At 40.7% G+C, this 18622-nt stretch overlaps 1 protein-coding gene and 1 pseudogene across 4 annotated transcripts in view; one reads left to right on the top strand and one right to left on the bottom strand.

The window, feature by feature from the left end:
* The window catches only part of tmem132e (transmembrane protein 132E), a 508399-nt gene extending 490273 nt beyond the window's left edge, over positions 1 to 18126 (top strand). For all 4 annotated transcript variants that reach the window (XM_088320489.1, XM_088320488.1, XM_088320487.1 and 1 more), the window contains exons 8-9: positions 1392 to 1586; positions 10021 to 18126. In XM_088320489.1, coding sequence (XP_088176615.1) covers positions 1392 to 1586; positions 10021 to 11100 — 1275 coding nt within the window. In that variant the 3' untranslated portion in view covers positions 11101 to 18126. The remainder of the gene's footprint in view (positions 1 to 1391; positions 1587 to 10020) is intronic.
* On the bottom strand, positions 9743 to 9857 carry LOC148349669 (U2 spliceosomal RNA; annotated as a pseudogene).
* Positions 18127 to 18622: the final 496 nt, after the last annotated feature.

The raw sequence follows: 18622 nt of genomic DNA, 5'->3' as shown, positions 1-18622 counted from the left end.
TCCGGTTTCCTCCCACGTTCCAAAAACATGCATTTCAGTTGAATTGGCCGGTCCAAATTGTCCCTAGGTGTGGATGAGCGCATGAGTTGTCTGTCCCTGTGTGCCCTGCGATTGGCTGCTAACCAGTTCAGGGTGTCCCCTGCCCAATGATTGCTGGGATGGGCTCCAGCACCCCTGCGACCCTACTGAGGATAAGCGGTGCAGCTAATGAGATGAGATGAGATGAGATGAGATGATGGACTGCTTACGGAGGTGAAAACATTGAGCAGTGCACAGTGGGAACCGATCGATTCATTCATTTGAAGAAAGAAAAAAGAAAAAGGAGTCTCTAAAAACAGGGAGGTGCAAAGTAGATTTTTGTCTATTTGGATTCTCGCTGGGCGACCGTTTTCACGAGCAATTAAAGTCACCAAATTGAAAACAGTAACAGTGGGAATCAGTGGTGGCAAATGACCCAAAAACGAAAAGGTGTGCACTGAAACAAAACACACAAATAAAAACTGTTTTAAAATGAAATGACATTCACTCAAAACTGAGAAGCAGAATTTGCCAGCTCCAGTTTTGACATTTTCTATTTTTCATTCATTCATTCATTCATTATCTGCACCGCTTATCCTCAGTAGGGTCACGGGGGTGCTGGAGCCCATCCTAACTATCTTCGGGTAATGTGCAGGGGACGCCCTGAACTGGTTGCCAGCCAGTCGCAGGGTACACAGGGACAGATAATTCGCTCACTCATTTACACCTAGGGACAATTTGGACCGGTCAATTAACCTGAAATGCATGTTTTTGGAATGTGGGAGGAAACCGGAGGGCCCGGAGGAAACTCACGCAAGCACAGGGAGAACATGCAAACTCCTCATAGCAAGGTTCGATCTCATGACCTCAGAACTGTGCCGCACATGCGCTAACCACTGCCCTGCCTTGCTGCCCCATTTTTTTTTTCATTTATTTAATATTTATTATTTATTTGTTCGAAAATCTGTACGAATTAAATATGTATGTTTTTTTGTTTTGTTTTTTGCATTCCTCAGTAATTCTTACTCCAGATTTTGAGCTTTTACAGCAAATTGATATTGGCTCCGAAATTCGGTTATCGGCTTCTCTCAATACTAATAATTGGTATTGGTACAGGCCCTGTAAAACCCATATTGGTCAATCCTTACTTTGGACGTTCTCAATTTTAGTTGAAAGTGGCGTTTTTTTTGAAGAGACAAAAATCCGAAACAATAGCACGAGATAGTGCAGAAGGGAACATTCTGACATGGTCAAAATTTATCTTTGACATTGATTAACAGTGAATGTGCCTACAAAAAAGTGAATCTAAGTTGTAAAGAAATTTCTGTGAACTCAAATGACTGGTTTTGGTTTCATTTTTTGCCCCCTCCCAGGTGGACTCCCCATTGTCTGTGGATGCAGTACTGGGCCAGACGGCTTTTTCCGTCACGGACGAGAAAGTTTCCATCTCGCAGCTTCGCGTGCACGCCGTGGCGGGGTTGAACCTGGCGCTGCGGCCAAGCCCCGGTAACAGCCACACCTTGGTCGCCAAGGCAACCGGGATGCAAACGCTCGGCGCCCCCAAACAGGTACGGCCGACTCCAGTTGCTTGCAGGGAACACTCTCGAATGATGGAGGTGGGCGGAACACTAAGAACTTTCTTTCCTGAGGAATATCCCTTTTCTTAGAGAATGATTTAGGAAGTAAATAATGTATACGCCTGACATGTAACCAATGTTCCCTCTAAGCTACACGCGTGCGCAATCGCGCACCGCCCTCACATTCTCAGCACACAAGAAAATCTATCCAGCGCAGTTTTTCCAGAACCGGCTTCTTCGGCTCGGCTCACTAAAAGGAACCGGCTCTTTCGGGTCCTAAACGGCTCTTCAGGTTGTTTTTGCTTCTTTCATCCCTATATGACCAAATAGTCTGTAAAATTATGCACAAAATGACTTAAAGGAAAGGGGAATAGAACAAAAAAGAAAAAAATACCAAAATGAAAAAGAAGTGAAAAGGTGAGAAAAAAAGAAACAAAAGGAAGAGAACAAAGAAGGAAAAATTCAGAAAAAAAAGCCATAAAAAAAAGAAAAGAAAGAAACAAAGGAAAAAAAGTAAATAGAGAACAAAAAGAAAAAAGTAACAGCTAGGAAAACATAAACACAATGAGATTTTTTTAAAGGAATTAAAAAAAATAGAAAAAACAGGGAAAAAGGAGAAAAAGTTTGTGTTGCATTCAAATAATTTCCAATTATACCAAGTCAATCTTGTTGCCAACATTGTACTTCCACTAAAAAATGTGATTAAATACAGTTGTGTATCGTGCAACCGACTAATTTTTTTGCATTGCCGGAAACTCAGCAAAATATAACTTGATGTCAAGTTTTGGACATGTTTGAAAATGACTTAGTTGCCACACTTTGCTGTTGCTCACTGTTGTTTCAAGCGTTGCTCACCGACTTTATGTGAACGCTCAGACCCGTGGAAAATTAGAGGGAACATTGCACGTAACCGTGGTATTAAAAAATTAGGGGTAGCCAAAATCACACTGTAAAAAACGAAACATATTAAATTAATATGAGACTGTAATGTAAATTTGCCATTTACTGAAATAAACTTTTCATTTTGAATAAAATATCGAAAATATAATTGTCATTTCATTATAATAAAATTCATAAAATAAACTTTCTTTCTTTCACTATTTTCATCCTGGAATAAATGAAAGTAATCAGCACACTCGTAAAGTCACTCTTTTAATATATTTTTGCCATTTTTAACGTCGACATTTCCAGTTTGGGTAAAAACATTGTAATGTTGTCAGATTATTGTCAATAACATTTACAAAAACAAACATATTACATAGAAACTGTCCATGAGAATAAAGTCTTTTTGAAAATAATTTCCCATGATGCCTGTGAAGTCATCTACAGTGGCAACCGTTCATCCCCTCAAACGGCGCGTGTGTGCGATGGGTGCCGAGTGAAGCAGGCATATAATTCCAATTTTTCTGTGCTTTCCGCTTCTCAGCCACCTTGAAATGTAATTATTGTAATGTATTGTTCTTAGTGCTCTCCGAGGCCACAATAAAAGTCATTCGGGGGATGGCGGATGTGGGGAGAGGCGGGGAAGAGACTGAGGGTATCCTCTCCGAGTATTCCGCCAACTATTTCGAGCCCTTTTCAATTGCCGATTTTTCAGACGTCCTCTGTCACGCTTGAAGTGAGAAGAAAAGACATCAAGGTCGTGGTGCGGATTTTTTTCGTTTACCAATTAGGTTTATCGCACGATTTGAACGTTGTCCAGATACAAGTCATCTTGAGATCAACGTAATTGGATCTTGAATGTCTTATTAGCCGTCCAGGTTTTCATCTTGCAATCAAAAGACAGTATAAGTCACATAGAATAAGTACATTTAAATTAAAATAATTTATTTTGTAGGACATATACTGTATTAAGATTATTACATCTGGTTTTACCACTTAAATTAATTCATTTAATCATGAATGGTTATTGTGCTGTCTTCACTCTAAAGTATCCCTTTTTTCGCTATATGGACAGTTAGCGAAAGACGCCCCGACTAACCAGACTCAATTGCCGTAACCGTTACCCTCTTCAGATCACCGTAAAACTAAAAACAAAGTACAAAAAAGTCCTGTTAGGTTGCCGGTTATACCGATACATTCTAAGCTAAGCTAAGTTATGCTAACGAGTACGTCATTTTGTACAAAACTTTATCATTAACAAAATTCTTCATTCAAGTAATCGGAATAAGTTTTATACTTTCAGACATTTATTGTTCAAAGCAACAACAAAAGATTTTGAATTGAGAGTTCGAAAGGTATAATTTGAGTTCTATGCTTCTCTTTTGTTTCTTTTAAGCAACAATCAACATGTTAACGACAAAAAGGGCACCTGAAGACCACAGTATATGTTTTTAAAGGCAAAACACTTACTGCTTGCAACATAATTTAATTGTAACTAGGCATTTCAAATTTTATTCACCGTATTTTCCAGTATATACAGTGCGCCAACTTGGGGTTTTTAGGTGCACCCTATAGGGAGGAAAAATACGGTAGATCTGTCAAAATATTTCTGACATGTTTAAAAATACATTGTGTATTATTTAGTGGCTCCAAGTAGAAGAAAAAAAAACTTTCATTTATTAAAAAAAGGTATTTATTTTACATAACATAAGTAGGAGATTACATAATTGTCAGCCACCTTGGGTACTTATTACTGAAAAACTGTTCCAAGTTATTAGTTACTTCTTTTAAAAAGTAATTCCCTTACCCCCAGATTACTGGCACCTAAAAGTAGCACTTTACTCTGAAAGTAATTAGTTAAAATTTTCCTTTGAAGCCGACCCCCTAAAACTGCTTAAAAATAGACACATAATAAAATAAATAGAAAATGTGTTTACTGACCTCTGGAATCAGTGAAACCTTTCCTGGCTCGTACAATTTTAATAGATTGCAACAAACACCTAGCTGAGAAACTCCATATCCAATTTTTCTTTAGGCTTCAAACCACTTAAAGATATCCTTCTCCATTTCTGGATACTGTCCAAGAAGTTGTTTTGTTTTCTCTGGATAAGGTGTAATGCAAAACTACCGTATTTTCCGCACTATAAGGCGCACCTAAAAGCCTTTATTTTTTTCAAAAGCTGACCATGCGCCTTATAATACAGTGCGCCTTATTTATGGATCAATTTTAAAGTTGCAAAGTTTTCCAACTAACTTGCAGCCGCCGACTAGATTTTCCCCCGTACGCCAAGTAGGACGCGGTGGATGCTGGGATTTATTTACCGGCGTTTCATTGGCTAACCAATGTGTCAATCATCATTTGAATCGATCACTATTGGTTAAAGTTATTCGGAGGTCAAGAGGCGGATCCTTTTTATCATTTACAGGCTGCCATTGGCTTAAACTGCAAACAAAGCCTGCAATTGGCCAAAAAAGATGTGTCAATCATCAGTTGAATCGATCACTATTGGCTAAAGTTATTCGGAGGTCAAGGGGCGGATCCTTTTTATCATTTACAGGCTGCCATTGGCTTAAACGGCGAAACAAAGCCTGCAATTGGCCGAAAAAGATGAATGCGTATAGCATGTGGCTGACGGCATAGAGAAAGCATTTTTTTCTATTCTGTATTTGTAAATATTGTATTCTCCTGGATTTACTACCCTCACGGATATAAGAGGACATAGCCTGCACATTACTATGAACACAACGACTTCGGTGAGCTATTCCGGGTTTTATATTGTCCCTGTATCTTGTTTCAGAGTGAACTCGATGTTTCTGTGATAAGCGGTGCAGATAATGGATGGAATGGAGTGTCTATTTTTAAATTAAACTCAATTCCAAGTGTTTATTGTCATATGCACAGTAAAGTTGTGAACGAAAAAGAAAATAGATACTAAGGAATGGTTATCATTTCTTGAATCATAAGACTTTAACCTTCCGAATGATGGAACGATGCATTTGAGTGACATCTTACGGACACCGCATCCGCACGTGTTCTCGACACGTATTTGCGTCTTTGCAAGCTTTCGGAATGTTAAGGGGGTAATAAGTTGGACTGAACTATCTGACTGTTTTGTCCACGTTCCCATTGTAGCGCCTTATAATCCGGTGCGTCTTATGTATGTCAAAAATAGGACCAAAAACTATTTTTTCGGGGTGCGCCCTATAACCCGGTGCGCCTTATAGTGCGGAAAATACGGTAGTTTTACAAATAAAAAGACTAGAATCCAGCGCACTTTTACTGTAAATTCTGTCCTCACCTTTGATCTATTGATTTCATATTAATATCACACAGAGACAACCGAAGGAAATACAAAATGCAGTTTTAAAATATTGATTCCATTTATTAAGGCACAAAAAATATAGGCCCATTCTTTGCATTTTATAGGGTTGGGTACTTAGTTGATAATGGTCAGCAGACAGCAACCCTGACAAAGCTCCCCAGAAGTGGGCGCTGTTTTCTAAAGTTAAAGAATGTCATTATGATTAAGTATTCACAAAATAGAAAACTAGTCCATGTTAAATCACAAAGGAACTGGGACTTACCACAGTTTAGGGAAAACTGAGTTCAATTCCCCCGCGACCCTAATGAGGATAAGCGGTACGGCTAATGAGATGAGATGAGTTCAATTCGACAGGCCACAGCCAAAATTGATTGCAACCATTTGTGTTGAATTAAGATATCACTCAAATTGAATCTGTTAGACAAAGTTAAGTAGGCTACGAAATCTCAAGAACACAATTGACTTGCCACAATCCAAAGAAATTCCAATTCCAAAATAATTTAGGGAAAAAAAAGTGATTACAATCTATCAGTCCGGAAAAGGACACAAAGCCATTTCCAAGGCCGTAGGGGCTACAGCAAACCACTCTTAGAGCCTTTATCCACTAACGGGGAAAACAGTGGGAACAGTGGTTAACCTTTCCAGGAGTGGTTGACTAACTAAGATTACTCCAAGAGTGCATGACGGCTCATCCAGAACTGCAGGCCTCCGTGGCCTCAGTTAAGATCAGTGTTCATGACTCTATTACAAGAAAGATACTTGCCAAAAATGGCATCCATGTGAGAGTTCCCTGGCAAAAACCACCGCTGTCACAAAAAAAACACAAAGAGTCATCTCACAATTGCCAAAAAACATCTTGATTATCCTCAATACTTTTGGAGAAACATTCTATGGAGTGATGAGTCAAAAATGTAACTTTTTGGAAGGTTTGCAGCCCCATCTGGCATAAAAATGGCACAACATTTGACAAAAAGAACATGATGCCAACAGTGAAGTACTGAGGTGGCAGTGTGGTGGCCTGAGGCTGCTTTGCTGCCTCAGGACAAGGACAACTTACTGTAGATGACGAAATAACGAGTTCTGGTGTTTACTAGACAATCCTAAAGGAGAACATCAAGCCATCATTTTGTGCCCTAAAGCACTCTTGGATAATGCAGCAGGACAACGATCCGAAAGACAGCAGCAAGTCCCCCTCTGAATGGCTGGGAAAATGCAAAACGAAGGTTTTTGAGTGGCCAAGTCAAAGTCCGCATTTAAGTCCATTTGATATGCTGTGGTGTTATCTTAAACGGGCAGTTCATGCCTGAAAACGCTCCAATGTGGCAGATTTAAAACCATTTGCAATCAACATTTGTGCTGTTGTGTTCAACGTTTTAAAATTCCATTTTGTATTTTCTTGGGTTTTCTCTGTGTAATATTAAAATTGGGGCAGCACGGCAGCGCAGTGGTTAGCGCTTGTGCGGCACAGTTTATGTCATGGGAACCTGTCGTGGGTTCAAATCCAGCTCCAGACTTCCTGTGCGGAGTTTGTATGTTCTCCCTGTGCTTGCGTGGGTTTCCTCCGGGCACTCCGGTTTCCTCCCACATTCCAAAAACATACATTTCAGGTGAATTGGCCGGTCCAAATTGTCCCTAGGTGTGAATGAGCGAATGAGTTGTCTGTCCCTGTGTGCCCTGCGATTGGCTGGCAACCAGTTCAGGGTGTCCCCTGCCCACTGCCCGGAGATGGCTGGGATGGGCTCCAGCCCCCCCGCGACCCTAATGAGGATAAGCGGTACGGCTGATGAGATGAGAATATTAAAATTGGTTTGATGATGTGAAACCTTTATGAATGATCAATATTTGAAAAACACAGAAATAAGGTAGGGGGCAAATACTGTTTCACGCCACTGCATCTGCCTAGCCAACCAGAGGGAAGCAAGAGCAGAATTGTATCTTTAAGTCGGTCCTCGGACTGCGGCAAGCTTGATGAGTCCTAAGCATCATGCTGGGATTGCTTTGGTTACCATGGCAATGCAAACCATTTTAAATGAGGAGCAATAAAACATATATTTTATCTCAAGCTTTTTGCCCAAGAAGCTGGGAGCAAGGTGACCGCTTGTCGCTGTGGCAACAGTTGCAGTGGCACCCTATGCATCGCGGGGATTGAAACAGGTTATGAGTTTGAATTGCCTTTAAAAAAAAAAAGGACAAAAAAGCCTGAATGTACTCTGGTCTTCGACAGTGACGCAAAAGCATGAAAGCAGTGGGCACAAAAACTGCTGTTGACCACAGCTCGCACTCACATGCAGAATTGCCAATGACACGGCACTGGAGAAGGCGGGGTACTCAACATAAGTACATTTGTTCCCATTGTTGTTCAAACTGAAAGTATTGTGCCAACAATTATTTTTGACAGTTTTTGTTCCATAAGAAGGGGAAGCAAATTTTCCTAATGCAGCTAACACTAACGCTTCTTCTAGCAATAGCAGCATGTTTGCTGTGCTTATCCCCCATTTTAACAAACCAGGATTGAGCTATTTTGTTAACAAAATTTTGTTTGCACGGTTGCGTCTTGCATTCTCTTGTCATTGTTCCTCGTGGATTAGAGGAAACTCCAATTAGCTGACGTTGACGCCGATAATACAGAGAGAGTACCAAGGTATTTTTGAGTATGTTGTAAATAATGATAAAGTACCTATTGTCAAACCTTCAGTTTTGCTCCTGTTATGTATTATAAAAATATTGTTGGCAAAACGTGGACTAACTTTGTTAATGCTAATAAGATGTCAAGAAAATGTTTTAATTGATGATTTGAATGTCATTATATCATTATAACCCTTCTCTATTCTTCACTGAACAAAAGTCAGATGATATATGATAACATGGGGCGGCATTAACTCAGGAGGCAGGGCGATCGTCTTGGGATCAAGAAGTCGCAGCTTCGATTCCCGGCTCCTCCCTGTTATATGTCGAAGTGTCCTTGGGCAAGACCCTGAATCCCTAATGCCCCCGATAGCAGGTAGTTGCCTTGCATGGCTGACGCTGCTATTGGTTAGTTCGTGTTTAAAAAAGGAAAAATGTGAAGCACATTCTAAAGCGCTTTGGGAGGTCTTCATTGACTTGAAAAGCGCTATATAAATGCAGACCATAACACTATTAATTAAATAAATAGAGTTATAACCGAACAACCCTTGCTAAAGGTCAGATAAATATTAATAACAATATTTGTAAAATAAATTATACCCAATTAACACTATGTGGGCTCTTCACAGAATGAATTCCATGCAACTTAATGTTTCTGTTGTGCCTACTTAACAGGCCTAGGTTTAGTTCAGTGGTCAGAGCACTGGACCACCAGTGATATAGATGACTTGGGAGCAACAAGTAGATTTTATGTCATTATCACACTATTTTTAGTCCTGGTACCAGAAACTAATGTTAACTCTTTTACATGTTACAACGAGAATAAATTATATTGTATTCTTCTATTTTAGGCACTGTAAATGAAAGATGCATATGTAATTATATCACTGGTAATCCAACGGTCAGAGCTTGACGCTCTCATTGCAGAAAAACACACCCAGACTTTGAGTTCTTTTTTGGTTTAAAGAAATGTGCGTTATACACGAATAAATACAGTATATGAAAAAGAAATAAAATAAGTCTCTGGTTTTGCTCAAGGGGCCGGATCAAATTTGGAGGTGGGCCACTGGCTGTAATTTCCGGACCACTGGTTTGAGGTTTTAAGTGTCTGGAAAAATGTAAATAGTGTGAAAAACGTCTTTGGGGTGGATTTGGGGTTTGGGGTTTTTAAGGGTTATTGTTCTATCTTCGTTATTCATTATCCATTATCCGTTATCGGTCAGTTCATAATACGCTACAAAGCCTAGGAGCCGGGACACTTACTCTCAGCCAAAAGGCCAAGCTAAGGTCCTAGCTCTAAAGCCTTGCTGCGATCATTGCGAATGCACCGTTCCCGGAGGTACTGCAATACCGGGCCGATGCGTGGAGTGGACAGAGCAAGCTCTTATTCCATCTCCGGATTGCAAAAATCAAAGTCAAATACTATAGAAATGATCCCTAAGAGTGCCAACACTTCCAGAAATTCTCATTCGGTGGATTTAGTTAAATCCCCAGATCCAAGAAAACTCTGTTTAAATATTAATTTAACAGGTGATAAGTCATTAAAAACAAAGTCAAAGACTCCAAACTAACGGTTGTGTCTGTTCCATCGGCAGGAAGCCAGCTTGTCGGTGTGGATGCTATTCAGCGATAACACGGCCGCCACGCTGACTTATTTTGACCCCAAAGACTACAACTTCAATGCCTCCTCCTTGGACGACAAGATAGTGTCGGTGTCCCAGGAGCCCCAGCAACGCTGGCCCGTCGTTGTGGCGGAGGGCGAAGGATCGGGTGACCTGGTGCGTGTGGAGATGACCATTGGTGAGGCTTGCCAGAAAACCAAACGCAAGAGTGTCATCGCTTCTTCTGCCGTCTACGTCCGGGTCCGGTTTGGCCCGGAGGAGGACGACTCAGATGAGGAGGTCGCCGCAGAAACCGGGGCGCCTACCGTCACCAGCCGCTCAGATCCTGACTCAGTTGGTGGGGGTCTCTTTGGCGCATCAGATGAGCAACCGGCTAGCGTCCCCCTCGATTATACCGACTTTCCCACCGTCGGCCAGCGGGAGCAGCCCACCGAAGTAGACGATGAAGAAGAAGAAGAGGAGGACGAGGACGACTTTTTGCACTCGCCCCGCAACATGAGCGACCTGGAGATCGGCATGTATGCCCTCCTGGGGGTCTTCTGCCTGGCCATCCTGGTTTTCCTCATCAACTGCATTGTCTTTGTGCTCAAATACCGTCACAAGCGCATCCCGCCCGAGGGCCAAGTCAACATGGACCACTCGCACCACTGGGTCTTCCTGGGCAACGGCCAACCCCTGCGGGCCCAGTGCGAGATCTCTCCCCAAAGGCCCGACAGCCCTGTCAACCCATCAGACGGGGTCCAAACCTGCTGCCATGGCGATCACCACAGCAGTGGCAGCTCACAGACCAGTGTCCAAAGTCAGGTCCACGGCCGCGGGGACGGAAGCTCGGGTGGTTCAGCCAAGGAAAGTGGCGAGGAGGCCAGTTCGCCCACGTCCAAGCGCAAACGGGTCAAGTTCACCACCTTTGCTACGCTGCCCGCTGAGGACCTGCCCTACAACGCCATACCCGTCGCCGATGAGGAGGACATCCAGTGGGTGTGTCAGGACATGGGCTTCCAAGACCCCGAGGAACTGCATGACTACATGCGCAGAATAAAGGAAATCGCCTAAGAGGAGATCGAAAAATCGCAGACTCGGGAAAATGAGGCCAGCTGTCGTTTGGGTTAGTTTGTTACGTTTAGTTTGCACAGTGCTGTAATCCTATCACACTAAACAAAATAACAGGGGAAAGAAATAGACGCGTGAAGGAAGCCAAAGACTCAACGACCCGGCGAGGGACCGCAGCGCCGACGACGAACAAAGAGGCCTTTGATCAACACAGAAAACTTTCAAAGACTCTCGAAATATTAAAAAAAGATATTTTGTTTGGTCATGGGTTACAGTTGTTTTTTTGCCAAAGGAGGTACTATTTCTTCATTGTCCTTCCTGTCACTTATAATTTGCTTACATTTTTCTACGTGTCACAGCCAGTTGCAAGTCCCCACCCCTTGACTACTATAGTTACTACTTTCCCCTGCTCCCTTCTATTGGTACAATGCCTTAGCGCGCTCAATGGGATCACTGGAGACTTGGATGCAGCGTAGCGTTCACTGTGTAGCAAGCAGCTCTGTGTGGTTGGTGAGGACAAGGCGGCATCAACTTTTTATTCAGCCCTGTTTAACATCATCTGGGACATTTCTTTCAGTCCGAGTAGCAAGCATGTGTGGTTACCCGTAGTGCATATCATCTGATCGCACGTCATCGCAGAATGAGATCTGGTTGATATGTTATTTTGCTAATGTGTAATTTTGGTGACAAACAATGTGCATTTCATGTAGCAAATTTAGGGTTTCCTAAAAACACATGATTAAAAGTCATAGTAAATGTGTTACATGCCATCTTGGTAACATATAATAGGACTACATGCTATTATGTGTCATATTTAATCAGGCTAATTCAATTCCAGATAACAAATGATTTGTGTAACCTTTGAACCATCAATGTTACATACTTTCTCGTAACTCGGGTCACAGAAATGGTTACGTATTTTTAATCTGGTATTCATTTTTTCTTAGGCTGCATGTGACATCTTATATGGGTCATTTTCAATCTGGTTGGCTGGTGAACATTGTTAGGTTGTGTGTAATGAACAGTAATGTGGTCAATCTCTAGGGCAGGGGTGGGTAAACTTTTTGAGTCGAGGGCCACGTTGTGTTAAAAAATGGCAGAGGGCAGAGACCAAGAGGAAAAAACAGACCACAAAGGGACACTTGGCACAATAGTTGCAACAAAACAATGACTGACGGACGAGGATGGTTTAATCATGCAAACGTACGTATTCTTGTGCTTGGTGCTGACGGACTATGACGGTACGACCTGCTAACGTGCTATCTAGCTATTATATCTGCCTGGTGCTGACGAACTAGACGGGTACAATCATGCTAACGTGATGACTGATAAGGAAGCATGCTAACTAGCTATTACCTGTGCTCTGTGCTAATGAACAAGGGACAGTACAATCATGCTAACACGCTGATGGGTAAGGATGTCCTGACATGCTTACAATTATGATAATTATTTATTACCTGTGCCTGGTGTTGACGGACAAGGACGGTAAAATTTTATCTTCAGATCGACGGATTTTAAAAGTCTAAAGGGCTGTAAATGGATTGTGGGTCATAGTTTGCCCACCCCAGATCTAGGGAATCAAAATCTATGCTCTGGGAAATAGTTAAAACCACTTCACGGCAGAATAACGAGAAATGCTGTGACTTTTGAAATCTGAGTAACACACCATCCGTGTTACTGACACAAAATATCCGTCTTTATCCTGACCTTATCCCATCTTTCCACTGGTCGGCTCCCATACACTGTTGTACGACTCTGCACAGTGAATAATGCAACTATAGTTCAGCCCAATCGATGTGTCACAACACCTCTCGTTGGGAGTCAATGGAGGCGATGAATACCAGTGTTGTAAGTCTTACATATGACTCGGCCATGGCTTGAATCTGCTACCCCAAAGCCACCGATTTGGCTGTCCGTTACCTGTACATGTAACCTTGGTAACACCAAACAACCAATCCACAAAAAAATCTGCGTATCGTCACGTTACATGTTGGGTGTTAATTGAGTCACATATTATATGAGATGTGCTGAACAGAAAATGTGTCCATGTTAGTTTGGTATGTATAGTGTCATGCTTGACCCACATACATGCAAACGTTGCTCATGCTGGGAAAATTGCTCGCCACTTTTGCTATTAAAGAACACAAAATCAGCAGGAGCTTTGTTTCATCCCATGCGGGTTTTCAAATTATTTTTTTTTCTTAAATAATCGGATGCAACTCAAGACAAGAAGACTGTGTGTTTAGCGAGTATTTGGGGAAATTAACGTGTGGTTTGCAATTAAGCATTGTTGCATTACTATTATGAGTTATTTGCTTTTAATTAAATTTGTCTTATACATGATCTGAGTAATTGACTCAAATGAATTTCACATTTAATCTTGGTAACATGTCATTTAGGTTAAATTAATACATGCTTCTCAGTAAAACACAGGTGTTAGCCGGTATTGGGTGAAGACATAACATGAGTTACATGTAGTAACTTTAAATTCATGTTACATGTAATCTAAGGCAGTGGTTCTCAACTGGTCTGACTTCCGGATCCACAGTCTCACCCTAATTACAAGCTTTGACTCAAATGAAGAGAAAATTTTTCAAATGTGTTAAATGAAACGATTGTGCTGTTTGAATTATGATCAATATTAATATTAAGTAATAATATTCCCTTTAAATCTCCTGTGTTTTTAATGGATTCAACAATTCTTCCCTTTATTACCTACAGACATTTTTAACAGACTAAACTCGTATTTGCAGGGCTTTATCGCCATCTACTATTAAGGAATGTAATAGATCCTAAGTTTTTTTCCTCGTTACGTTATTCTGCTGAGGCAAAGGCCCTACTGACCTACTTTTGGGTCAAGACCCACCAGTTAAGAAACACTGATTCCGGTACTGGACTACTTTACATAATCTGATTCATATATCAAATATGTTGGATTTCTGCTTGACATATTTTAGTGTTATAAAGAAATGTAACACATCAACTGTGTCTAACATAACATGCAGTCTGTGTTACCTATACTGTAATCAGAACTATATGCCATCTGCTAGTACAATGGGCAGAAAATTTGTGTTAAATGAAACAAAGCCAACAGTAAAATGTGTTACCCATAAATAAAATACATAGGAATGTTATTCAGATCAAAGGTAACACGTGACGATGTATCCACGTCAAATCTGCATTGCTCATATTTTGAGTAACGTGTTGTGTAACGTGATCTTGGTAACAGAATCAAGTATCTCAGGTAACAAATCAAATCCATCTCCGACAAATCTGAAGCATTTTTTGCGGTTGGTTATGCTTGTTCAGAACATTTTGAAACTAGAAATTGTACAAGAGCGTACGCAACAAACGTTATTTGAATAAAACCCAGCAGCGGCAGGAGAGCTTATCCGGCTTTTAATTAGCATCTGGCTTTGAAGCCTGACATTTTCAAACCCCAAAAGCAAGATTCTCTGTTTGGAGCCTAATGAAATTGAAATATTCGTCATTTTTGGGGGGGTGTTTCGCTTTATTTCAAACGACGGTTAAGGGTTCAGATATTTGTTTGTCTACAATAATCAGCCACGCTTAAACATCGAGACACCTGAGCCATTCCAAAAGACTTTAATCAGAACTGTTCTTCAGCAATGGGCTAAAAGTCAAATCACAATTTTTTTTTTTGATAGTTTTCAAAAGTGGTGAGCAAGGATTCACGTTAGCGTGCTTCTCCCCTTTTAATTTGGTCAAGAAATTATTTTCTAACATGCAAACGTGCACCCAGGAAAGCCTTGACTACTGCAGAGTCCCAAAATGAAATTATTGGTTTTATTGTTTTGATTGTTTAACGTCGAGTCCATGAGGTTTTTATAGATGGGATTTTGACCTTGAAGCATTTTAGCATTAGATATAATGAAGATAACCTGACCTAGGAGTGAAGCATTAACAAAAAATTGCGTACAATGATCAGCCACATTTAAACACCAAAGCACTTGAGTCGTTCCGAAAGACTCGATTAAGAAGTGTTCTTCAGAGATCTGATAAAAGTCAAATCACACTTTTTTTTCCTTTGAAAGTCTTCAAAAGTGAAGACCAAGGACTCAAGTTTTTTGCTACATTAATTTCTTCACAGACGGTAGCACGCATCTCCTTTTGAATTTGGTCAGGAAATCATTCTCACTGTGCAAACTTGCACAGGGAGAGCTTTGACCACCGCAGGGTCACAAAATGAAAATATTTGTGTTACTGTTTTGTCCAATTAACTCGAGTGAAGTTTTTTGGGGGTGGGATTTTAACCTTAAAACGTTTTTGCATTTAATCAATTGAACCTAACCTAACCAAACCTTGGACTGGGGCATGAAAGTCAGGGTTCGCACGGGTGCTTGAAATTCTTGAAAGTGCTTGAACTTTGGGTGGTGTGCTTGTAAATGCTAGAAATTGTTGCCATGATTCAAACCAAGTCTGCTTAAAATTGACTCTGCCACTGCTCTCTAGTGACTTTACTTTGCCATTGCATTTCTTCCTTTGTGATCACCGGCAGCTGGCATTAGTTTATACGGTATTGTCCTATGAAGCGTCATCACCTCATGTGGGTAACGCCCAAGAGGACAGGTGCATGCTACAGCTAAACAAGGCACTATGAAATGTGGATTAGTGCAAGGATTATGGTATCAATTTTGGACATTCTACTATGGGCCATTCAAAAAATGAGGGTAGCATTTCCCAGTGGTTAATTATAATGGTACAGAACTTCTTGCAACTTAAAATATAAGCTACATATTAACTGTAATTTTATCCAACACCTTTTTGGGGGGATATTTCTTCAGATCCACAAAAATATTTGCGATTTACCAAATGAAAAAAAGAAGGCAGACACGGAGAATTGGCCACCAAAAAAAAAGCATACGCAAGTGTCTAACGCTGAAATATTTCTGGGAATCTTATAAAAATCAATAAATCCTATTATTATTGGTGAAACTGGTATTTTTTCCCCAACTGCACTGTAAAAAAATCTGTAAGTTGGATGAAGAATTTCCTGTTCAATTTTGGACACCGGATGTTTTTTGTACTTCATGTTACAATGAACAAGAGCAACCAATTTTGTGTTGATTTATCACGCTGGTTAATTCTTTTGAACTTTTAATCTGAGTCATTTGCACCAAAAGGTTATTTTTAATCATAAGTGTCTGGCTGCCCTTTTGTGTTCTGATTTTAGTTCCTTTTTTTCCCCATTTAATCGCGATTGACTCGACCGAGATTATGTCTTTATTGTGTCAGGAGTGATTACTTTTCTTTTTTTGTCATTTCAGACGACCAAATAAACTCCAAAATGTGTTCTTTGACCTAAATATCCCCACTTAATGTTCAAATGTGTCTAAAGGTTTTTTAACTCATACATTACCAGTGACGGCTAAAGATGTCAAAAATGTTTGAGTCGAAGGGACAGTGTGCATTAATTTATAGTTTGGGCGCTATTGAAACGTTTGGACTAACTGTGCACTCAAATTACTTTATTTAATATAATTAATGTATATTGTCATCAAGTCCAAATGTCAGAACCAGAACCACAGGAGGATGACCCAGATGCGTAACGTTTACTCAAAAGTTTATTGAGAATTAGAGGAAAACAAACGCTGGTGCTCGCTGGACGAGGGAAGCAAGCCACTCACGGGATCGGAGCGTGATCGGAATGCGAAAGTGGATCTCCCGGAGCAGGAGATCATAGCGGGTCAAACGGGCAAAACGTGTCAATAGCCGGAACGGGAGATCAGAGCGTGGTCGGTGGTCAAAAACGGGTTGTTAGCCGAAGCGGGAGATCAGAGCGTGGTCGGTGGTCAAAAACGGGTCGTAGCCAAAGCCAAACGGGGAATCAGGAACAGACGAGTGGTATAGTGGAATGTGAATTTCCCTGCGGGGATGAATAAAGTATCTATCTATCTATCTATCTATACGGGTGAAAACGGGACTGACTGAAGTGCTTGCCTTGCGCATGCAGAGGTTCGCTGGCGGATTGACAGGGAGAGATTGGCGTACTGGATATAAATAGGGAAATAATCAGGCAACAAGCAACAGCTGGCGCCAATCGAGCAGTCTCAGGTGAGGGCAATGAGTAATCGTGACACCAAAGGTCTATTCAATTTCAAAATTGTGTTTGTAACACAAATATTGCATTTAAGTCGTTTTTGTTTTTCCAACACTTCAGTGGGTAGTTAGAGTAACAGTGTGTGTTATTTACCACCTCTTAGTGGTGAAAACAAATTGAGTAATTAATACAAATATATTGATTAAAATTAGAAGGAAAAATACATGAACTATCTTAGAAACAGCTTTTATAGAGAAAAAAAACTAAGAAAATTTGGGAAAAAAGAAATAAATCTCTGCATTTTGGTCACTTTGTGTACTGATCCTTTATTCTTCATTGTGCTTTTTAGCACTCATTTTCGGTTGCACTACACTGTAGAGCGACATCTTGTGGGCAAATAAGAACATTCAAGAACATTGTAATTGAGCAGGATTTTTAAACAAATCTCTCACTAAGATTTTTATTTAATTTTACCACATTAATGTTTTCGAGCCACCTGGATAGGGCCTGTGAGGGCATTGGGTTCTTTATTTTTTATTATTTTATCATTCTCTCAATTGCCACGGTCGACTTTTGCTCTCAGGATAAATGTAGGCTGCTTCCTCTATTCACAAATAATTCACTAAGAAGGTTGTACTGCAAATCCACACCGTGCATCAGGTCAGCAAGTCTACTGTACAAATAAAGCTCTGCTTTGTTTATATTTTGCTTTTCTTCTGCATTCATGTAAATATGTTGCCATGTTAGATGGCTCCGTTTTCTTTTTTTTTCTGTGCCGCTGCTCGGATTCTGATTTTTTTCTTACAAGCTGCTACTTGGAACTCGAGTCCTCACCGCTCCCGCCACCACACCGACCACAAACTTCATGTACAGAGCACTGATGGATTTCCTCTATTCTATTGAAAGAAAATCCTTGTACTTTCCCCTTATATGTAAAAACACTAAAGAAATTGCGTTACTGCGCTCAACCTGTGTTCTGTTTTCTTTTCTTACTGATGAAAAACACACATCTCCGATTTAAAACAAGGGTGTAGTCAAGTCACGTTCATTTGTAGAGCCCTTAATCACAAAGAGCCTCAAAGGGCTGTCCTGGCTTACAATTACGGTAGGTACAACATCTTATGATCTAAAACCTGCATGCGGGCATGGAAAAACTCAAAAGCCACGAGGTAATCCCCCTTCCAGGACAAGCAAGCTGCAGTGGATTTTGAACTAAAACTAGTCAACAACAATAGCAAAGAGGGGTAATAACTGAACTTGTGCAAAATTCTAAGACAGCAACAGTAAAGGTGCTGACTCGGAATACTGTATGTGCAATGTGCAGCATTCAGGCTCATACTTATGTCTCAGTCAGAGACAGTCAGAAAACACAAGAAAACAATAACATCAGGTCGCCATCGATCATAAGCTATAGAATATAGATGTGTTTTAAGTCCAGATCAACGCTTCCACTGAGGTTGCAAA

This window comes from Urocampus carinirostris, chromosome 17 (assembly GCF_059441175.1).
Source record: "Urocampus carinirostris isolate Australia breed hairy pipefish chromosome 17, RoL_Ucar_1.0, whole genome shotgun sequence".
NCBI lineage: Eukaryota > Metazoa > Chordata > Actinopteri > Syngnathiformes > Syngnathidae > Urocampus > Urocampus carinirostris.
The sequence above is the reverse complement of the archived record's forward strand: the minus strand, read 5'-3'. Positions and strand labels throughout refer to the sequence as shown.